This window comes from Hylobates moloch, unplaced genomic scaffold (genome assembly GCF_009828535.3).
Source record: "Hylobates moloch isolate HMO894 unplaced genomic scaffold, HMol_V3 SCAFFOLD_1, whole genome shotgun sequence".
NCBI lineage: Eukaryota > Metazoa > Chordata > Mammalia > Primates > Hylobatidae > Hylobates > Hylobates moloch.
Window position 1 is genome coordinate 207,550,334 of NW_026652276.1, and position 25,224 is coordinate 207,575,557.

Below are 25,224 nucleotides of genomic sequence, written 5' to 3' on the forward strand. Positions count from 1 at the left end.
CCTCTCTTTGGGCCTTGATATTCCCTAAGAAACAACAATATTGAAATTAGGCCAACTACCAACACTACAATGGCCTCTAATTGTTCAAGTGAAAGACACATCTAACTTTAAATCAGAAGCTAGAGATGATAATATTTAGTGAGGAAGGTATATCAAAAGCTGAGACAGATAAAAAATTAGGCCTCTTCCACCAAATAGTTAACCAAGTTGTAAATGCAAAGGAAAAGTTATTGAAGAAAATAAAAAGTTCCACTCCAGGGAACACATAAATAATAAGAAAGTAAAACAGTCTTATTGCTGATGTGGAGAAAGTTTTAGTGGTCTGGATAGAAGATCAAACCATCCACAACATTCCCTTAAACCAAAGCCTAATCCAAAGCAAGGTCCTAACTTTTTTAAGTCTATGAAAGCTGGCAGAGGTGAAGACGCTGCATAAGAAAAGCTTGAAGATAGCAGAGGTTTGTTCATGAGATTTAAGCAACAAAGCAACCTCTATAACATAAAAGTGCAAGGTGATGTAGCAAGTACTCATATGGGAGCTAAAGCAAGTTATCCAGGCAATCTAGATAAGATAATGAATGAAGGTGGCTACAACAATCAATAGATTTTAAATGGAGAAGAAACAGCCTTCTATTGGAAGAAGGGGCCATCTAAGACTTCCATTGCTAGAAAGAAGTCAATGCTTGGCTTCAAAGGAGAATCTGACTCTCTTATTAGGGCCTAATGAAGCAGGTGACTTTAAACGACTCCAATGCTCATTGAACATTCTGAAAAATCTAGGGCCCTTTAGAATTATGCTAAATCTAGTCGGCCTGTGTTGCATAAATGGAAATACAAAGCCTGTTACCCAGGCTGTCACCCAGGCTTTCTAGTTTCATGTATGTTGGTTTACAACATGGTTTACTGAATATTTTAAACATACCATCGGGATGCACTTCTCATAAAAAAAGATTCCCTTTATAATATTACTGGTCTTTGACAAGGTACTTAGTCACCCCAAAGCTCCAGTGGAGATATATACAGAGATCAATGTTGTTTTCATGCCTGAATATACAACATCCAATCCGTAGGCCAAATATCAAGGAGTGATTTTGAATTTCATGTCTTATTACTTAAGAAATACACTTCTTGCCAGGCGTGGTGGCTCATGCCTGTAGTCCCAGCACTTTGGGAGGCTAAGGCAGGTGGATGACCTGAGGTCAGGAGTTTGAGACCAGCCTGGCCAACATGGTGAAACCCCATCTCTACTAAAAATACAAAAATTAGCCGAGTGTGGTCATGCGCACCTGTACTCCCAGCTACTTGGAAGGCTGAGGCAGGAGAATTGCTTGAACCCGGGAAAGGAGGTTGCAGTAAGCCAAGATTGTACCATTGCACTCCCAGCCTGGGTGACAGGAATGAAACTCTGTCTCACATATACACACACATAAAATAATAAAAATAAAAAAAGAAAGAAAAGAAAAGTAATACATTTCTTAATGCTGTAGCTGCCATACTGATTCCTCTGATAGATCTGGAAAAAATACACTGAAAACTTCCCGGAAAGGCTTCACCATTCTAGATGCCATTGAGAACATTCAAGATCCATTAAAAGAGGTCAAAATATAAATATTAACAAGAGTTTGGAAGAAGTTGATTCCACTCTCATGGATGACTTTGAGGTGCTTAATCTTCAGTGGAGGAAGTAACTGTAGAAGTGATAGAAATACCAAGAGAAATAGATTCGAATTGGAGCCTGAAGATGTGACTGAATTGCTACAATCTCATGATAAAACTTGAACAGATGAGTAACTGCTTCCTATGAATGAGCAAAGAAAGTGGTTTCTTGAGACAGAATCTACTCCTGCTGAGGATTTGGTGAACACTGTTGAAATGACAACAAACGATTTCGAATATTACATAAACATAGTTGATAAAGCAGCAATACAGTTTGAGATTCATTCCAATTTCAAAGTAAGTTCTACAGTAGGTAAAATGTTACCAAACAGTATCATATGCTGCAGATAAATCTTTCATGAAAGAGTTCATTTACATGGCAAACTCAATGTTGTCTTATTTTTTAAAATTGCCACAGCCTCCCCAACCTTCAGCAACTGCCACCCTAATTATTAGCAGCTATCAACGCAGAGGCGAGACCTCTACCAACAAAAAGATTATGACTCAGTGAAGACTCAGATCATCAGCGCTTTTTAACAATTACTATTTCAAAATTAAGATATGTATTTTTTTAGATATATTGCCATTGCTCACTTAATAGACTAAAGTATACTGTAAAGATAACTTTTTTTTTATTTTTTGAGACAGAGTCTCACACCATCACCCAGGCTGGAGTGCAGTGGTGCAATCTGGGCTCATTGCAACCTCCACCTCCTGGGTTCAAGCCATTCTCCTGCCTCAGCCTCCCCAGAAGCTGGAATTAGATGCACACGCCACCATGCCCAACTAATTTAGGTATTTTTAGTGGAGAAAGTGACTCACCTTAATGTGCATGTCTGACACTAACCTGTAGTATCTCTGAGGTATGCCTATAAATGTTTGTTGACTGATTGTCTCAATGCTACAAGCTGAATGTAACCAAATTTTAGATGGCACAGCTGAAATTCCTAACTCATTTAATTTTCTTTTCATGAGAAGCAAAATAAGACTAGCTTACATTTATAGCTCATTTGTGGTCTGCTCTTCTATAAAACATAAAAACTCCTAACTTTACAAACATAGAACTTAACTCTTCTTTCATCGTCATCAAAAAGTGGTTTTCAAACAATTAGCATTTCCCAAATCACATTAGTCACTTCCGCTTAGCCCTGTTTTAATTTAGTCTACCTAATAGAATAAATTTAGCTTCCCTGTAGCAGAGCCCTATTTTTAAAAGCATATTTTAATACATGCTGCTGTGAGAGCAAAAAAAAAACATAGTCATTTTTAATAATTGTTACATGTTTATTAAAACAATGGTAAGCAAAATAAGTGGTTACTGTACTCTCTCATGTTAGTTTTAGTTTTCATAAGCTATAAGCACTCATCCTTCTTTAAAATAAATAACCCAATTGAAAATAAAATGTGTTATTAATCATATAAGGAAGATCTCTGAATTCTTAAACACTATGAGTATAGCATCACTTCTATTTATACAAATAAGTGAGACCACAAACTTATTAGAGTGCCTTTTAACTATAAAAATAAATAAGCAGAAAAATACACTCTAATTTTCAATATCTGAAATAAATAATTAGAGAATATATCAGAAAGAAATTTTGGTGAATAACTCTAGCAAATTCCTAATTCTATGAATATGGAAAATGAGGCACTACATATTAAACAATAAAGCATAAACCCATCTGAGGATTAGTGAGAGTTAAAAACACATCTCCTAATTTCCAATTATGCTTTTCGTATCATCACAGTCTTCATAAGTTCTATCCATTAAGTTCATTTGTGCCTTAAACAACATGAAATCTACCCCTGTTACACATTTTATGGATACTATTTATAAAAATCAGCCAATTATTCAATAAACTAACATTAGAAACAGGATAATTAGTTGCCTAAGTTTAAAAAATTGAAGGCAAATCAATAAACGTAATCCAGCACATAAACAGAACCAATGACAAAAACCACATGATTATCTCAATAGATGCAGAAAAGGCCTTTGACAAAATTCATCAGCCCTTCATGCTAAAAGCTCTCAATAAATTAGGTATTGCTGGGACGTATCTCAAAATAATAAGAGCTATTTATGACAAACCCACAGCCAATATCATACTGAATGGGCAAAAACTGGAAGCATTCCCTTTGAAAACTGGCACAAGACAGGGATGCCCTCTCTCACCACTCCTATGCAACATGGTGTTGGAAGTTCTGGCCAGGGAAATCAGGCAGGAGGAAGAAATAAAGGGTATTCAATTAGGAAAAGAGGAAGTCAAATTGTCCCTGTTTGCAGATGACATGATTGTATATTTAGAAAACCCCATTGTCTCAGCCCAAAATCTCCTTAAGCTGATAAGCAACTTCAGCAAAGTCTCAGGATACAAAATCAATGTGCAAAAATCACAAGCATTCTTATATACCAATAACAGACAAACAGAGAGCCAAATCCTGAGTGAACTCCCATTCACAATTGCTTCACAGAGAATAAAACACCTAGGAATACAACTTACAAGGGACATGAAGGACCTCTTCAAGGAGAACTACAAACCACTGCTGAACGAAATAAAAGAGAACACAAACAAATGGAAGAACATTCCATGCTCATGGATAGGAAGAATCAATATCGTGAAAATGGCCATACTGCCCAAGGTAATTTATAGATTTAATGCCATCCCCATCAAGCTACCAATGACTTTCTTCACAGAATTGGAAAAAAATACTTTAAAGTTCATATGGAACCAAAAAAGAGCCCACATTGCCACGTCAATCCTAAGCCAAAAGAACAAAGCTAGAGGCATCATGCTACCTGACTTCAAACTATACTACAAGGCTACAGTAACCAAAACCGCATGGTACTGGTACCAAAACAGAGATACAGGCCAATGGAACGTAACAGAGCCCTCAGAAATAATACCACATATTTACAACCATCTGATCTTTGACAAACCTGACAAAAACAAGAAATGGGGAAAGGATTCCCTATTTAATAAATGGTGCTGGGAAAACTGGCTAGCCATATGGAGAAAGCTGAAACTGGATCCCTTCCTTACACCTTATACAATAATTAATTCAAGATGGATTAAAGACTTACATGTTAGGCCTAAAACCATAAAAACCCTAGAAGAAAACCTAGGCAATACCATTCAGGACACAGGCATGGGCAAGGACTTCATGTCTAACACACCAAAAGCAATGGCAACAAAAGCCAAAATTCACAAATGGGATCTAATTAAACTAAAGAACTTCTGCACAGCAAAAGAAACTACCATCAGAGTGAACAGGCAACCTACAGAATGGGAGAAAATTTTTTGCAATCCACTCATCTGACAAAGGGCTAATATCCAGAATCTAAAAAGAACTTAAACAAATTTACAAGAAAAAAACAACCCCATCAAAAACTGGGCAAAGGATATAAACAGATACATCTCAAAAGAAGACATTTATGCCGCCAACAGACACATGAAAAAATGCTCATCATCATTGGCCATCAGAGAAATGCAAATCAAAACCACAGTGAGATACCATCTCACACCAGTTAGAATGGCCATCATTAAAAAGTCAGGAAACAACAGGTGGTGAGAAGATGTGGAGAAATAGGAACACCTTTACACTGTTGGTGGGACTGTAAACTGGTTCAACCATTGGGGAAGACAGTGTGGCGATTCCTCAAGGATCTAGAACTAGAAATACCATTTGACCCAGCCATCCCATTACTGGGTATATACCCAAAGGATTAGAAATCATGCTGCTATAAAGAGACATGCACACGTATGTTTATTGCAGCACTATTCACAAGAGCAAAGACTTGGAACCAACCCAAATGTCCATCAATGATAGACTGGATTAAGAAAATGTGGCACATATACACCACAGAATACTATGCAGCCATAAAAAAGGATGAGTTCGTGTTCTTTGTAGGGACATGGATGAAGCTGGAAACCATCATTCTCAGCAAACTATCACAGGGACAAAAAATCAAACACCGCATGTTCTCACTCATAGGTGGGAATTGAACAATAAGAACACTTGGACACAGGAAGGGGAACATCACACATCAGGGCCTATCATGGGGTGGGGCGAGGGGGGAGGGATAGCCTTAGGAGATATACCTAATGTAAATGACGAGTTAAAGGGTGCAGCACACCAACATGGCACATGTATACATATGTAACAAACCTGCACGTTGTGCACATGTACCCTAGAACTTAAAGTATAATTAAAAAAAGAAAAAAAATTAATGTGAGGTATGAAAAATAATATCTGAAGGGTTTACATTTGTGTAATTAAAAATACCAAGATTAAAGAAAAAGAAAAAGAAAGCACAGTCACTAAGTTTAAAGTATGTTCTTAGTAGGGGATTTATATAGCATATGACAACTGCAGTCTCCTCTGATTCCCCTCAGAAAAATCTCACAAAGATGTTGGGTCGGTAGTCTCAAGGACAATGTAATGGCTTCATCTAGAACTCATATCTGATTTTTGAATCTCATGAAATGTCCTGAATGTAAAAAAACATATATACCCATGGCTCTGACAGCTAGAAAAGCAGTCAAATGAGAACTACTTACAGACAAGCCTAGAAGAGTATTAGAATAACTTAAGAAAGACAGAGCAGAGACAACTTTAATGAAGTCTTGGATACTCAGTAAGAGTTTGGTTCTAGTGCCACAGACAGTATAATATTGATAGAAAGATGAAAAGTGTTTTGATATGCATTTCTCTGATGATTACCTGTTGGTGGGGATATAAATTATTTCACCCACTGTGAAAAGCAGTTTGCAGAATTCTCAAAGAACTAAGAGTTGAACTACCATTCGACCCAGCAATCTCAGTACTGGATATATGCCCAAAGGAAAATAAATCATTCTACCAAAAAGACATATGCACTCACATGCTTATCACAGAGCTGTTCACAAAAGCAAAGACATGACATCAACCCAGATGACCATCAGTGGTGAATTGGATAAAGAAAATGTGATACATAGCATTTATGGGGGAAAATGGCAGATGGGAGGCAGGACTAAATTGCAGCTCCCACTCAGACAGGCAGAGCAGCATGTGGAGATACATCATGAATTTTTGCTGAAAGAACTACTGCAGGAACATACCAGGAAAGCCAAGAGAATCCACAGACCCTTTGAAGGAAGCAGATTGCTCCTGCAGGACCCAGGAGACAGCCCAAATACTAAGAGTGCCCAAAGTATGAAAGTGGGAAAGGGGGATTGTCCATCCCTGAACACACACCCTCACTGGGGAACTCAAAGGTCCAGGTTAAGGGAGAAGGATTTGACCCTACCTAGAACTGAGACAATTTAGAGAGCCGAGTGAAATCCAGGAGTAGAGAAAGTGCTGGAAGAGCCCTGTGGGCTCTCTCGGTCCCCAAGGAAGCCATTTCTGACTTTGTCTCACAGAGATCCTTGGGGAGGGCTGCCAGTGGAACTGGGAAAAGACCACAGATAAAAGGAAACCTCAAGCTGAACTTTGTAACAATTCCAACCAAACGTGCAAAATTTCTTGGACAGAACTTGGGGGAGGGAGTGAATCCAGAGTGCAGACACAGGGAGGCAAGGAGGTGTGAAACCTGAAAGTCCTGCTTGCTTTCTCAGCTGGGAGGCTGGTAGCCTGGGGCAAGTTCTTAGCCCTGCTTGCCCACTGCCTGAAAACAAACTCAGTGCTGTTGTGGGGAGGCACAGTGAGAGTGAGACTGACCTTTTGGGTTGCATGGGAGCCGGGTGAGGCCTGTAACTGTCGGCTGTCTCCCACTTCCCTGGCAACCTACATGACAGCAGAGGCAGCCATAATCCTTCTGGTAACATAACTCCATTGACCCGGAAACCACAACCCCATCCCCCACAGCAGCTGCAGCAAGCCCTGCCCAAGGAGAATCAGCTCAGACATGTCTAACCCTGCCCCAACTTGATGGTATTTCTCTACCCACTCTGGTAGTTGAAGACAAAGGTCAGATTCTCTTGGGAGTTCTAGGGCTCCAGCCACTGCCTGATCTTCCCTATACTACCACAGCTCATGCTCTCTTGAAAGTGCCACCTCCTGGCAGGAGGCCAATCAGCACAAAACTAGTGCAATAAACAACAATAATACAACTATGGACCCTCAAAGAATACATTTCACTCCCCTGTCACCTCCACTGGAGCAGGTGCTGCTATCCATGGCTAAGAGACCGTAAGATGGTTCACATCACAGAACTCTGTGCAGATACCTCCTAGTAGCAGCCTGGAACCAGGTAGCCCTGCTGGGTGACTAGATCCAGAAGAGAAATAATAATCCATATAGTTTGGCTCTCAGGAAGCCACATGCCTAGGAAAAGGGAAAGAGTACTACATCAAGGGAACATCCCATGGGACAAAAGAGTCTGAACAGCAGCCCTTGAATCCCAGATCTTCCCTCTGACATAGCCTACACAAATGAAAAGGAACCAGAAAATCACTTCTGGTAATGACAAAACAAGGTTGTTTAGCACCCTCAAAATATCACACTAGCTCACCAGTAATGGATCCAAACCATGAAGAAAGTCTTGATATGCCAGAAAAAGAATTCAGAAGGCCAATTATTAAGCTAATTAAGGAGGCAGCAGAGAAAGGTGAAGTCCAATTTCATGAAATAAATAAAAAAAATGATTGAAGATATAAGGGAAAAATCTTCAGTGAAATTGATAGCATAAATAAAAATATCATAACTTCTGGAAATCAATGACACACTTATAGAAATGCAAAATGCACTGAAAGTCTCAGCAATAGAATTGAACAAGCAGAAGAAAGAACTTCAGAGCTCAAAGACAAGGTTTTTGAAATAATACAGTAGAATAAAGACAAAGAAAAAAAGAATTTTAAAAAAATGAACAAAGCCTCCAAGAAGTTTGAGATTATGTTAAATGACCAAACTTAAGAATAATTGGTATTCCTGAAGAAGAAATCTAAAAGTTTGGAAAACATATACGGGGGAATAATCGAGGAAAACTTTCCCAGTCTTGCTAGAGATCTAGACATTCAAATACAAGAAGATCAAAGAATACCTGGGAAATTCATCACAAAAATATTATCACCTATGCACATTGTCATCAGGTTGTCTACAGTTAAGATGAAGGAAAGAATCTTAAAAGCTGTGAAGCAAAAGCACCAGGTAACCTATAAAGGAAAACCTATCAGATTAACAGCAGATTTCTCAGCAGAAGCCCTCCACACTAGAAGAGACTGGGGTCCTATCTTCAGCCTACTTAAACAAAACAATTATCAGCCAATAATTTTATATCCAGTGAAACTAAGCTTAATAAATAAAGGAAAGAAACAGTATTTTTCAGACAAACAAATGCTAAGAAAATAGACCACTACCAAGCCAGCACTGTAAGAACTACTAAAAGGAGTTCTAAATCTTGAAACAAATCCTTGAAATTCATCAAAACAGAACCTCCTTAAAGCATAAATCTCACAGGACCCATAAAACAACACCATAAATTTTTTTTTTTTAAAAAAGGTATTTAGACAACAAATAGCACAACGAATAGTACCTCACATCTCAATACCAACGTTGAATGTAAATGGCTTAAATGTTCCACTTAAAAGATACAGAATGGCAGAATGGATAATAATTCACCAACTAAGTATCTGCTGCCTCCAAGAGACTCACCTAACACACAAGAACTCACACAAGCTTAAGATAAAGGGGTGGAAAAAAACATTCCATGTAAATGGAAACCAAAAGAGAGCAGATAGTTATTCTTATATCAGATAAACTTTAAAGCAACAGCAGTTAAAAAAGACAAAGAGGGACATTATACAATGATAAGAGGCCTTGTACAACAGAAAAGTATCACAATCCTACATATATATGCACCTAAAACTGGAGCTTCCAAATTTATAAAATGATTACTACCAGACCTAACAAATGAGATAGACAGCAACACATTAATAGTGAGGGACTTCAATACTCCACTGACAGCATTAGACAGGTCATCAAGACAGAAAGTCAACAAAGAAACAATGGATTTAAACTATACCCTAGAACAAATGGACTTAACATATTTACAGTACATTCAAAGATAAATTTAAAAATTTCTTGAGACAAACAAAAATGAACATACAACATACCCAAACCTGTGGGATACAACAGAAACAGTTCAAAGAGGAAAGTTCATAGCAATAAGTGCCTGCATCAAAAAAGAACAGTCTCAAGTAAACAACCTAACTTTGTACCTTAAGGAACTAGAAAAACAAGAACAAACTAAGCTCAAAGTTAGTAGAAGGATGGAAAAAAAAAAGATCATCACAGAAATAAATAAAATAGATATTAGAAACTCAATAGAAAAGATCAACAAAACTAAGAGTTGGTTTCTGGAAAAGATTAACAAATTTGACAAAACTTAAAGAGACACAAACAAATAAAGTCATAAATGAAAAAGGAGACATTACAACTGATAAATCAGAAACACAAAAGATCATGAGGCTACAATGAACAATTACATGCAAACAAATAGAAAAACCCAGAAAAAATGGGTAAATTCCTTGATGTATACAACTTACCAAGACTACACTATTAAGAAATAGAAAATCTTAGCAGATCAATAATGAATAAACACACAAACAGACCAATAATGAGTAAGGAGATTGAATCAATAATATAAAGTCTCCCATCAAAAAAAAAAAGCCCAGAACCTGATGGTTTCATTCTATCAAAAACTTAAAGAACAACTCATACCAATTATTTAAAACTCTTAAAAAATTGAACAGGGAATACTTCCAAACTCATTTTACAAGATCAGCATCACTCTGATACCAAAGCCAGATATAAACACTACCAAAAAAAAAAAACCTCAAGCCAATATTCCTGATGAACACTGATGTAAAACATCTTCAACAAAATATTGGCAAACAGAATTCAAAGGCACATGAAAAACATCATTCCGCATGATCAAGTGGGATTCATCTTAGGGATACAAGGATGGTTCAACATACGTAAATTAATAAATGTGATACATCACATTAACTGAAGGGGGAACAAAAAACGTATGATCATTTCAATAGATGCAGATACAAAATACTTGACAACATTCAACATACTTTCTTGATAAAAACTCTCAACAAATTAGGTATAAAAAGCATGTACATCAACATAATAAAGGTCCTATATGACAAACCCATAGCTAACATCATACTCACTGGGGAAAAGTTGGAAGCTTTTTCTCTAATATCTAGAATCAGACAAGAGTGGCCACTCTTGCCACTTCTATTTAGTACATACTGGAGATCTTAGCCAAAGCAATAGGCAAGAGAAAGAAAAACAATGAATCCAAATTAGAAAAGAAGAAGATATACTGTCATTGTTTGCAGATGACATGCTGTTATGTATAACAAACACTAAAAAACTACTAGAATATCCAAATTCAGTAATGTTACATTACACAAAATCAACATACAAAAATCAGCGAAAAATCTGAAAAAAGTCAAGAAAGCGATCCCCTTTACATAACTACAAAAAATAAAACAATTGTGCATAAATTTAACCAAGGAGTAAGAAGATCTATACATTGAAAATTATGAAATACTGGTGAAAAAAATTGAGAGGATAGAAATAAATGAAAAGATATCCTGTGTTCACAGATTGAAAAAGTTGATATTGTTAAAATGTCCGTACTACACCAAGCAATCTACAGATTCAATGCAATCCCTATCAAAATGCAAGTGCCATTCTTCACAGAACTAGGAAACGCAATTTTAAAATTTGTATGAAACTACAACAGACTTTGAATAGCCAACACAATCTGGAGTGAAAAGAACAAAGCTGCATCATGTTACCTAACTTTAAAACATAAAACAAAGCTATAGTTACTATAACAGCATAGTACTGGCATGAAAACAAATGTACCAATGGAACAGAATAGAGAGCCCTGAAATAAATCCATACATTTAGAGCAAACTGATTCAACAAAGGTATCAAGAATATACAATGGAGAAATTACAGTCTTTTCAATAACTGGTGTTGGGAAAACTGGATATCTACATGCAGAAGAATAAATTTAGGTAATTTTCTCACATCATATGAAAATTAACTTAAAATGGATTAAATACTTAAATATAAGACCCAAAACTATGAAACTGCTATAAGAAAACATGGGAGAAAATCTCCACGGCATAGGTCTAAGTAATGACTTTTTGGATGTGACTCCAAAAGCACAGACAACAAAAGCAAAAATAAATGAGGGGATTATACAACACTTAAAAGCTTCTGCATAGTAAAGGAAACAATCAACAAGAGTGAAGAGACAACCTACAGAATGGGAGAAAATATTTGTAAATTATACATCTGGCAAAAGGTTTTATCCAAAATACATGATACTCAAACAGCTCATTAGCAAGAAAACAAATAACCTGGTAAAAATTGGGCAAAGAACCTGAATAGATGCTTTTCAAAAGAAGACATACAAATATCCAATAGGTATATGAAAAAATGCCCAACATCACTAATAATTATGAAAATGCAAATTAAAACCATAATGAGGTATCACTTCACAAATGATAGAATAGCTATTATCAAAAAGATAAAAAGAATTAGTGAGGATATGGAGAAAATGGAATTTTGCAAGCTGTCGTGGGAATGTAAATTAGTGCAGCCATTATGGAAAATAATATGAAGATTCCTCAAAAAATTAAAAATAGAACTACTATATGATCTGGCCATCTCCTACTCAATATATATCCAGGGGAAGTGAAATCAGTATGTTGAAGATATATCTGTGCTATCATGTTCATTGTAGCATTATTCATGATAGCCAACATGTAGAATCAACCTAAGTGTCCATCAGTGGATGAATGGATAAGGAAAATGTGGTGAATATACATAATGGAATACTGTTTATCCATAAAAAGAATGAAATACTGTGATCTGTGAAAACTTGGATGAAGCTAGAGGACATTATGTTGAGTAAAATAAGCCAGGCACAGAAAGATAAATACCATATTATCTCACTCATATATGGAATCTAGAAAGACGCAGAGAGTAGAATGATGGTTAACAAGGGCTTGGGTCATGGGAGGATGGCAGAATTTGTGAGATACTGGGCAAAGGATACAAAATTTCACTTAGGAGGAAGTGAAGAGATCTATTATACAGCATAGTGACCATAGATAATAATATATTGTATTCATTAAAAATGCTAAAAGAGTGGATATAAAGTGTCCTTATCACAAAAATCATGACTATGTGAGGTAATGCTTAGGTTAGCTAGATTTAAGCATTCCACAATGTATATGTACTTCAAAACATCATGTTGTACATAGTAAATACATAAATTTTATCTGTCCATTAAGAAATGGTCTAGTTCCGTTCTGAGACAAGACATCACTCCACCCTGCTGTTCTCTAAATACAATTCAATAAATGCTCATGGCAGGTTTCTTCATAGCTATTTTACAGGTGTCCTTTAAAGGGTGGGTGGTTAAACAAACCTTGGTACATTCATCATTAGAGTACTACTCACTAGGCCGGGCGCGGTGGCTCAAGCCTGTAATCCCAGCACTTTGGGAGGCCGAGGCGGGTGGATCACGAGGTCAGGAGATCGAGACCATCCTGGCTAATAGGGTGAAATGCCGTCTCTACTAAAAATACAAAAAATTAGCTGGGCATGGTGGCGGGTGCCTGTAGTCCCAGCTACACGGGAGGCTGAGGCAGAAGAATGGCGTGAACCTGGGAGGCGGAGCTTGCAGTGAGCCGAGATCACGCCACTGCACTCCAGCCTGGGGAACAGAGAAAGACTCCATCTCAAATAAAAAAAAAAAAAAAAAAAAAAAAAAAAAGAGTACTACTCAATAAAAAGCAATGCAGCAACTTGGATGAAATTAAAAAAAAAAAATGCTCAGTAAAAAAAGCAAAATCCAAAGGCTTACATGCTGTGTGATTTGTTTACACAGCTTTGATGAAAATTTTATATTACTTTATTTTTACTTTTATTTTAGGTTCAGGGGTACATGTGAAGTTTGGTTTGTGGATTGTTGTTCTTTTGTTTTTGTTTTTGAGAAAGGGTCTCACTGTTTTGCCCAGGTTGGAGTGCAGTGACATGATCGCGGCTCACTGCAACCTCCCCTTCCTCAGTAGCTGGGACTACAGGCACATACCACCACCCCAGCTAATTTTGGTATTTATTTTTATTTATTTTATTTTATTTTATTTATTTTATTGAGATGGGGTTTGTCATGTTGCCCGGGCTGGTCTCAAACTCCTGGACTCAAGCAATCAGCCTGTCTGGGCCTCCCAAAGTGCTAGGATTATAGGTGTGAGCCACTACACCTGGCCCAGGTTTGTTATATAGGTAAAGGGTATGTTACAGGGGTTTGGTGTACATATTATTTTGACACCAAGGTAATAAGTACAGTACTTAATAGGGTACCCATGTTTCTGCAAAGGACATGATCTCCTTCTTTTATATGGCCGTGTAGTATTCCATGATGTATACATACCGCATTTTCTTTATTCAGACTACCGTTGATGGGCATTTAGGATGACTCCATGTCTTTCCTATTGTGAACAGTGCTGCAATTAACATGCACATGCACGTGTCTTTATGATAGAATGATTTATAGTCCAGATGGTCGCAGTAGCTCATGCCTGTAATCCCAACATTTGGGCAGCCAAAGCAGCCAGATCACTTCAGTTCACGAGTTTGAGACCAGCCTGGACAATATGGCGAAACCATGTCTTTACTAAAAATACAAAAATTAGCTGGGTGTGGTGGCACAGGCTACTCAGGAGGCTGAGCCACAAGAATCACTTGAACCCAGGAGGCAGAGGTTGCAGTGAGCTGAGATAGCGCCACTGCTCTCCAGAGTGGGTAACAGAGTGAGACTCTGAATCAAAAAAAAAAAACCCCAAAACCAAAACTATTTGTATTCCTTTGGGTATATACCTCAGTAATGGGATTGCTGGGATGAATGGTAATCCTGTTTTAAGTTCTTTGAGAAATCTCCAAACTGATTTCCACAATGGCCAAACTAATTTACATTCCCACCAGCAGTGATAAACATTCCCATTTTCTCCATAACCTCACCAGCATCTGCTTTTTTTTGACTTTTTAATAATAGCTATTCTGACTGGTGTGAGATGGCATCTGATTGTGGTTTTGATTTGCGTTTCTCTAATGATTAGTAAAGTTGAGCGTTTTTTCATATACTTGTTAGCTACATGTACGTCTTCTTTTGAGAAATGTCTTTTCATGTCCTTTGCCCACTTATTGATAAGGTTGTATAACATTCTAGAAATGACAAAATTATGTAAATAGAGAACACATTAGTGGTTGTCAGGCATTGGGGAGAGAGGCATATGGGAGAGAAATCAATATGGATATAACAAGTCAACATAAGGAATCCTTGCGATAACAGAAATGTTCTGTATGTTTACTGTGGTAGCACATACACAGGTATAAATGGTTAACAAAATAGCAGAGAACTAAATACATAATATAAGCATATGCACTCACACACACAGAGGAATACAAGTAAAACTAGGGAGATCTGAATAAGATTGGTAGATTATATAAATGTCAGTATCCTAGTTGTGATACTGTACAATAATTTTGCAAAATGTTATCACTGGAAAAAACTATGTAAAAGGGACATGGAATCTTAATTATTTCCTACAACTGCAAATGTATCTGCAATTATCTCACAATAACATCAATAAAAATGATTTTATAACAAATGAAAGCAATCAAATACTAGTAAAATTTAGTACATTTCTATGTCCTTGTTGTATATTTCATCATTTAAATACACAACTAAAGAGAAATAATCTAAAGAGAAAACATTTTACACCTCAAACCCCTGAGATTATACACAATTGCATATTTCTGTAACTTCAGTTGAAAATATGGCACCCATGACCATATTAACATAGTATAGGGAGTTTAGGAGGATCCTAGCTTTTGGCTCTCCTCCCTCAGTTAATTATTGGAAGCTTTGAGGAAAGATGTCATGAGAAATTTTTGATTCAGTCAGTAAACATTAATTATTCTTTTGTCTTGCTCTTATAAATCACTGGCCTATCTACAATGGGAGGCTACATATTTTAATTCATATACAATACTTTTCAGTTCTTAGTTGTAATTCTCTTGTTTTAGATTTCACATAACACTGATGAAACCCACTGAGCTTTTAAAAGTACTCTAGGATACAGGATTCACATGTAAATCTACCATAATAAGATGACTTCTTACCAGTTATTCCTCCATTCCAGAGCTTCATTTTATGTTTATAACCTTATTTCAACCTTATTCTACTTGTTATGTTAAAATTGTGCTTATTTTACTCCTCCCAAGGTTAAAATAAGGATTAAAATATCATTTATTTTCATTTTTATTACTTTATTATCCCCATAAAAGTCGAGTCACTAGCTTCTTTTATCCATCTTTGGTGCTGGTATAAAAACACATTTCTTGTTTTATGTTATGTCTTTAAGCAGCATCACTTTCTTTGATTTTCCTTTTCTAATTAAACCACTATCTTTGAACTTTTTAATTTTTATGGATATATTATAGTTGTGCATATCTGTGGAGGACATGTGACATTTTGATACATGCATACGATATGTAATGATAAAACCAGGGACTCCTTCAAACATTTATCATTTCTTTGTGTTGGGAACATTCTGAATCTTCTCTTCCAGCTATTTTCAAATGTACAATAAAGTATTGCTAACTATCATCATCCTATAGTGCTACTGAACACTAGAACTCCTTCCTTCTATCTGACTATATTTTTGTACCCACTACCTAGCCTTCTTAATTCCCTTCCCCCTACTCCTCCCTGCCTTTGCTAACGATCATTCTGTTCACAAATATCAGATGTTCTCAGTCATATGTGAAGTCTACCTTTTTTGTTTCTTCTCTATTTGTTATTTTCAGTTATTATTTAAATAACTAATTAAACTCTTGTGGTTTTCTCCTATGTTTTTATAATGATAGGTTTTTAATGCCCTATTTCTCCCTGACAAACAACTAGGCACCCTGAATACTAGTAGATTGCCCTAGAAACCTGCCTCCAGCTGGACCTAAATAACTGAATTCACCTTCTCAAGTCCTAATCAGATTAAATCAGATTTGGTATGGCATAGTTTTGTATATTCTTAAAATAGTAACAAGATTATTCACCTACTCTACTGAACAGCCTAGACGAGTCTATTTGTTATTATTATTGGGAAAATCTAAGTTGAGTATGAACTAAAATTCACTAACACTCTTTATCCCTTCTTCCTAATGTCCTCACTTATTTATTTGTCCTACTGTGATAAATGTATCTTAGTAAGGCCTTTCAAAATATTTTATGAATTAAGGCCGGAACAAAGTAGGTAAATAGGCGAGAGAGAATCTATCAGAAAATTAAGTAAAATAGAAAAAAAATCTTAATTACAGCTTTGACTTAGCTCACAGACTACCTCTTCTCCAGCTAATCTGCACTTTGCTGCCAAAGACATTGTCCTGAAGCTTAAATGTGAGTATCTCTCTATTGAAAAACCCACTGTAGCTCAAAAATATCTTAAAATGTTGTCATGGTATATGAGATCATATAGAATTTAAGTTCAAGCTATCTCTCTTCATTCCCCACAACGTTCTCTGATCAGATTGTCCTCTGTTCTGGGAGCTCAGAATCATACTCAGTCCCCAAAAGAAACTGAGCCTTTATCTATCTCTCTGTGAAAATCTAGACAATGTCCTCATCTGTATTATTGTACTTAACAACTTGCATTATGAAGTCCTTGTGTAAGCAGAATAGATCTGCCCATTCAATGGCAAATGCTCCTCAAAGGCAGTTATCAGAAGTCACTCAGTAACTCTAAGGCTGTCTGCAGTATTTGAAGGTCTGCAAATGGCACGGGCAAGAATAAAAGCCAGTGGTAATAGTAACAATGTGCCCCACAGAATTTTATCTGGGTCGCATACATGCACTCCTCTTGCTCCTGTGTGTAACTTTGGACTTTCCCACAGATTCTATCTGGCCTGATTGCAAGGATCTTTTAACGTGATTATCCATTCTGGAGTTTGTCCTTGATTACCTTGACAATGGCTTGAGCTCTACCCTTACTACAGTGTGCTCCTCGGTTATACATTATCTCAGTATCATAGGGTCAGCTCACCTTTTTGGCCTTGTAAACATAACAGTGCTTTAAATTTTTGCTTTATTAATTTATTCATGAACATTTAGTAAGTCCCATATTATACTAATCATTAAAGACATAAAGCCAAGTAGAACAGGTTCCTTGCCTCCAATTATCTTGCTTCTCTGAGAACGGAAGGTAAGAGTCAGGCTGCATCTATCAGGCCATCTAACTACTATGGTCTTTTTGACCCATTTGTACTGAAATGTTTTAAACCAGATACACCAACACAGTTCTCTACTTCCCAGCCTCTAGACCAAGAGAGAATATGTTTCCTTGTGAATGCTGATCATACTTTGCTAATAATGAATGTGTGTTTAAAGTTGAAAAAGAATAAAGGAACACAGCTGCATGTATTAGTATGGGCTCATGAAAGAGACATATCCTTGGATGCTGAACCTGCATAGTCCTGTTACTTCATGGATGACACAATGAACTGAATCTGAGACACTTCTAAACCATCCCAGCCTGCACTACAGCACTGGCAAACTGGAGGCGCTGTTTTACAAAATGAATACATGAATGGATGAATGGTGGATGGAGGAATGGATGCTTTTCCAATGGCCTATATGTTCTTCCAAATATTTCTGACCATTAAAAGAATTTAAAGTCTAGTTTGAATTTCATCTATGTCAAGAAACTATCCAGTGTCCCTAGTTTAAGGTGATCATTGATTCCTTGAATTCACATTCAAACCATTGAATTCAAATAGTTTATTATTTAATCTGTACCTGTTTAATTATACAATTATTGTAGTTATGAGTATATGGTTGCCTTTAATGAATTAGAAATCCATTGATATCTGGAAATACAGCTGACTCTTAGACAACATGGGTTTGGAATATATGGGTCTACTTCTACATTGTTTTTTTTCAATCGAACACAGACAGAAAATATTGTATTGGCAGATGTTTAACCTGCATATAAGAAGGCCTGATTTTTCATATGCATGGCTTCTGCAAGGCTGACTGGGGGAAATGATCATGCATAGATTTTGGTATATGTGGGGTCCTGAAACCAATTACCTATATCTACATAGGGATGACTGTATATCTTATACTGATGCCCCACCATGGACTATCATCCTGCCTGGCAGGGAACAGTCACTGAATAAATAATCTGTGCATGAGTGTACTTCCTAATAGATAATCTTGGATCATCCATTTATGTTCAGTCAATATGTAGAAAAGATCAGCATATTATTCATGACATATTAAATACACACTTACTGAGTACTTACTCTGGGCTTGGCAAGAATGTACTTAAAATTTAATCACCTTAACACTTGCTCAATGTGTGAATAATATGACTTTACCAAATCATATTGTTACTTTATATCTTGTTATTTTATAAACAGAGATATAAGTAATAACCTCAAAATGACTTTTTGAAAAGAATAAATTAGCATCTAATAAACAAATACACAGCTTTAAAAATCATCGTGTTGCAAGGAAAGGAAACAGAACAAAGTATTTTCATACTCGAGTACAAAGTTAAGAACTAGAGTGGCATTTAAAGTTCTAACAGAATATAGAGAACGGGCCCAGGGAATTGACTCACATTTATGCTCTGTAGGAAAAGGAGTGCTTCATATAATACTTATTTAATAGGGTGAACACACATACATATATATATGTATGTATGTACGTGTTTGTGTATATATATGTATGTATGTGTGTGCACTGACAATCATAGGAAAGAGCATTTTCACATGTAAGCAACTTTGCAAACAGGGAAACAGAGGCAAAGAGAAAATGCATGTTTCCTAACAGTCAAAGCAAACAAAGGTCAAGTCTTTTCTCAAACCCTGTTTCAACTCTATTCATTTCTCAAACCCTGTTTCAACTCTATTCAGTCCATTGCTACCTCAAAACCATTTTAATACTTTTCATTATATAAAAGCTGTTCCTCTATGAAATTAATGAAACTAATGATTTTCACATTAAAAAAAAAGTTGATGTTTATCCAGAATAAAAACAAAATCCCTGAGACAAATGGGGAGACTCAGGAATTTTCCCTTTTTTTAATCCAAGCAAGCCAAGGAAGCCCCAGTATACATACGTATAGCATGTATATATTTAGCTGATCATCTGTAGGAAAATACATACATTCAATTAAAATAAATACTATACTACAGGTTTGTGGTAAACACCAATTTAGTGGAGCAAAATTCCATCAGAAAGTTTGCTCAAGTTTTAGTTTTTCCCAAAGCATTTGAATCACAGAGCCTACTTTTTAAAATATCAAAACAAATACTTTGGGCTTATTGTGTAGACAGACAAGTTATCATGGTGCATATACCTCTCTTTACAGCTACTCCCTATTCAGAACATCAGAATAAAGACAGAAAGAAGACTGCAAATGCAGCTTCAGTTTGATTTCATACTGAAATACCCACTACAGGTCCTCTATAGTAGGCTGGTTGTAGTGGCAAAACAAAACAAAAATTATTATTATCACATTCGTTCAATGCTTAATATGTACTAGTCAATGTTCTAGGATTTTTGTACATCCAATTTCCTTGATGATCTCAGAACTCTATCAGGTAGGTAGATAAGGAACCTAAGTCACATGCCCAAGGCTACACAGCTCATGAATGAAAGGTCAGAATTCAAATATCTTCTGTTTGACTTTGAGATCTTTTTCTTGATCACCATATTACAATGCATTTACTATTCATAATAATATCTATTATCCCACTTAGATGAGAAAACTGAGGCTTAAAGCTCAGTACCCTGTCAGAAGTTTTTCTTCTATGGAGTCATCCACTGAAAATTAAATCAGGTTCAAAATCATTAAGTCAGTTTCTCCTTCAAATCACCCTTCCAAATTACACTCTGCCACTAATAATTGGGCAGACTGGGACACTCTTGTGAAGTCACTATTCTTTGTTATTTATCATTTATATTCAACTTTTTTCCTTGATTATAAAAAGAATAATATGTTGAAACCAATAAAAACATATGTTTCATTCCTACAGTAATCAAGAAAAAGTGGATCTGGTTGGAAAAAGCATTAAAAAAAAAAGCCCTGGGTTATTTTTGGCCCATACAGTATCCCCAATACACATTCTCCCTGTGGACACAGAGCAGCATGTGGCTGTTCTTTTCACAGTTCAGGCTCTTCTGTTTACTCTGAACCTCTAGGTTACAGTATGTTTTGTAATCACTAATAAGGACCACCTGCCTCTTGAGAGATTCTGCCTAACAAAATAGAGAGACTCATTGTTTAAATTCACTCTCAGGTAGACAATACACCCTTCATATGTGGGCTGAGATTACTGAGTAGAAGACTTAAACAAATTATGCTGATTGTAATTGCCAAATTAAGAACATATGTTAGTTTCATAAAAAGAAAAAAGAAACAGGAATGTTTGGAACAATAAAGACAATGTTTTGAGGAAATGAAATACCTAATATATTTACTAGGAAAAAGAAAAAGAATAATCTACTTATTTAAAAAATTCATTCAATCCGCTAAGAGATATTCAAGGCAAATTTACTGCATTCCAATATGCCTAACCATATACCCTCTTTGTACAAATTTATACTATGGTTGAATTCAGCCAGAAAAACTGGCTCTTTGAAAGCAAGCAGAGTTCAATCCAATAACTGACTAATAAATGCTTACCACTGAGAATGTGAAAGCTATCATAAATCTGGTTTAATAGAACAAGAAGAGATAGGGTATATGGATAAGAGTAAATCCTCCTGTCAGTATCCTCCTTTGGCCACAGTGACAATTTCCACCAGAGGTCGGGCCAGATTAGCAACCTCTCTCTAGGCTGCCGTTGCAAACCCATATATATACCTTCATCAGTGCACCTGCTTCATTGCGCTAGAATGGTTGGTCCAAGTGTTTGTCTCTCCTTCTAATCTGTGAGTTCCCCAAGAACAGGGTTCAGATATTCACTATAGTCTCAACACCTGTTAACAGAGTATGAGCACAGACTGAATTTACCAAATCCATTCAAAAAATAACTGCCTAGGTGATGATACCTATCCACATGGTAGCACAGGAAAATAAATTTATCTTATATAAAGTTTGCTTTTTGAATGCAGAGGGATTTTCCAAGTATTAAGGCCAATGTCAAAGACAAGCAGAAAGGACTGGCTGTGGGGACAGTCAGCATTTTAAATGCAATGATTGTCTCTGAACTTTCTCACACAAACTCAAGTCGCTCTTCTAATGGGACCTTTGCTTTACCCAGTACACTCACTTTCTATCAGGTCTCTCACTGACCACGTAGAATATTGAGATACTGAATTAATCATAAGTAACATTTATAGATATCAGGTGTACCAAACACTGGGCAAAGTGCTTTATTGTATTACTTCATTTAATGCTTATTACAACCATATAAGGTGGGTGCTACTGTTTTCATTTTAGACATGATAAAACTGAGGGAGATAATTTGTTTAGTGCTTTGCCATAGATCTAAGCAGAACATTAACAAGTTGGTAGCTTGCCAAGCGCTCTACTGTTCCACCTTCAAGCAGGTGACTAATCCAACTCCTGAGGATAAAAGTCATTTGATTTGTCCTGATAATCCTCAGAATTCAATTCTTAATTTATAACCTGTCTCCACAGTGCAATTTATTGTTTTTTCTTCTAAGAGCTGCATTTTCCATTTCGGTAAAACCAGCAATGCTATCTAGTTACAAATGATCATAATCGTGCATGAGAAATAATTTTCACAAATTGTTTTGATACATTTTATGAATGATAACAGTCATAAACATAAAATTTTCATGCACTGTTAAATGTACATAAAAGAGCAGCTTGAGATTCAATAGGAAGTTTTATAACTACATTATGCGTATATGGCGAGATGTGTCTATATGTATACTTGTGTGTAAAATTATGTTACGTAATGGTATTGTATGTTAGCGTATATGTTTCTCAAACACTGGATTTTGCTGTGTAAATCCCTAATCATCAGAATATATTAATGATAGGCAGTTTGACATTAATAAAAGTCAGATAAAAAGTAGCTTTCCTATCTTAGACCTTGTCAAATCATTTCCATCTTACTTCATTTCCCATAGGCCCTCTTTCAAAAGGGCTTCTGTCAAAAAGCTATTGATTATCAATAACCTGTGGCATTATCAAAGTTATGTTTCAATAAATGTCAATTTGGATTGCAGAATAATGGAAAAAATTTCATGAAACGCCTAGAAGTAGTAAAGTATTGATATGTGGCCTCATGTATCACAATAGTTAGAAACATAAGCTGTCTGTGCATTATTAAATGCATAGCTGTAATAATTATGAGGAAGAAAATAAATCATAATCTCTCTAGTTTTGTAATTTCTCATTGTCTACTTTTCTGAGAACTTGGGTGACTGGTGCTGCATAGACATATCACTTCGGGGGACATATTTGGAAATACAAAACAAAAAAATTGATTAAAAATATCAAATTGATGTCTTTTGATTAGGTTCAAACATGAGAAAGCATGTGCACACTCTCACAGTATCATGGTAGCTCTCAGAATCAAGAAGAGATGTTTTTTGTTAGAGGAAAGAGTGAATTACACATTAAAACAATACAACAGAAGAATATTTTCCTAGTTTATTTGAAGCATTTTAAAAACATCCTACTGTCTACTGTTCTTGTAGTTATTTCCTGGCCACCAAATTTCTGTGAATAGTCCTACGTTTCTGTGGAAGAGATGCTGGATGAATGAACTCCAAACCTCGACTGAGACTACAGAACGTGCTCCATACTTCTCTACACCTAAAAAAGCCACTGTGCACTAATACGGGGCAAAGGGCTGTTAAAATGTGAAATACTTCTTTACCTGGTGGTAAGTAGATGCTGCCCTCCCTGCCCTCCCCTCCCCCAGCATCCACAGCCCTGTGCACTGATTTCCCGGGCCTCCCTTATCCATCAAGTTCAGAATTGGTTTCCTGTTCCAGAACCCCTTAGGATTGAAGAATGGTGGTACCTAGCAGCTCTCCCCAAATCCCTCAAAGACCTCTGCCCTAAGAGAGCTCCTCTGAGGGAGTGCCCACTAGCCTGGGAAACCTGATGAAGTTCCTCCTCCGTACTGCCATCCCCACGTGCTAACCCCACTGGGTACCCATCAGACTCCAGCCGAAAGAAACAGAACCCTGGGTGATGGTGTGGCACCTGGCAGGTAAATGCCCAGGTGCTTTTGGGCACCAATCCTAGGCCTTGGGAACTTGCTTCCGGCTGGGCTCTTCAAGTCGCCCTCACGTGGCCACTTGCGGAAACTGCAGAATTAATGGACCTTGGACCTGAAGAGTGCTTGCGGTAGACAAAAACAGGAGGTAGCTCTAAAGGCTGTTAAATAATCTGAACATCACCCTTGGATACATCAACTTTCCCTGGTGTTGCAATTGAAAGAGGCAATATAAACACAGAGTATGATTCACTTCCATCAACCAGATATAGCCAGAAGGTCTCACCTTGTGATGTGGCAAAGGTGATGTGCCTTTTTTTTTTTTTTTTTTGAGACGGAATCTCGCTCTGTCGCCCAGGCTAGAGTGCAGTGGCGCGATCAGGGCTCACTGCAAGCTCCGCCTCCCGGGTTCACGCCATTCTCCTGCCTCAGCCTCTCGAATAGCCGGGACTACAGGTGCCCACTACCACCCCTGGCTAATTGTTTTTTGTATTTTTAGTAGAGATGGGGTTTCACCTTGTCATCCAGATGTGCCCTTTTTTTAAGCCCGAATTTATAAATAAGGGCATATTCAGTCGATTCCACCCCACCTCCAACACACAGACATACAGAAAACGTACAAAGATTACAACAAATTACTCTTTCTTAAAAGGGCAAAATTTCTCTACATGTACAGTCAATTGCAGGAAAAAAATCAGATCATTCATTAAATTCTCACAGATATCAGGAGATTTCTCTAAAGAGGCTTAAGAATGTCCATAACATTTTTAAATTGAAGAGAGAATCAAGTCATATATTTTCTAAAAGTTTATTTATGGGGAAAATCTATTCTAGCAAAAGTTATATACTTAAAAATAAAGCATCCCTCCTGGAGAGCTATATACATTAATATATGTTTATAACAATACTTGCTTTTAGATGAAGCTGATTCGTCCAGTGGCCGATGACTTTGTATTCTGTGCTTTTGTTGGTTATTTGATACTGGAAGATGTCATAACGTCCAGGAGCATCTCCATTTTCATTAAAAGTGACAGGAGTGCCAGCACTGCCTATAAAGATTTAGAAAACAATGTTAATAAAGTTTTAGTAAGTTAGCCCACTGGGCTTATTTTTCTTTTAGAAGGAATGGTAGATAAAAATATATTGTGTGCAGTAAGTGATACAAAGATTGCAATCCATACAAGGTCATCCTTGATAGCATAACATCTTTTACATGAAAAGAAGCCCAGACATACATACACGAGAGAGACATGCTTTATTGTACACATTAGAAAGTAA

The 25,224-nt window shown here is 36.7% G+C and overlaps 1 protein-coding gene across 1 annotated transcript in view; it reads right to left on the reverse strand.

Annotated features, from left to right (window-relative positions):
- GRM8 (glutamate metabotropic receptor 8) overlaps nucleotides 1–25,224 on the reverse strand; it is an 845,421-nt gene that overhangs the window by 143,527 nt on the left and 676,670 nt on the right. The window contains exon 7 of the mRNA XM_032761623.2: nucleotides 24,859–24,995. Within this exon, the coding sequence (XP_032617514.1) occupies nucleotides 24,859–24,995 (137 nt within the window). The remainder of the gene's footprint in view (nucleotides 1–24,858; nucleotides 24,996–25,224) is intronic.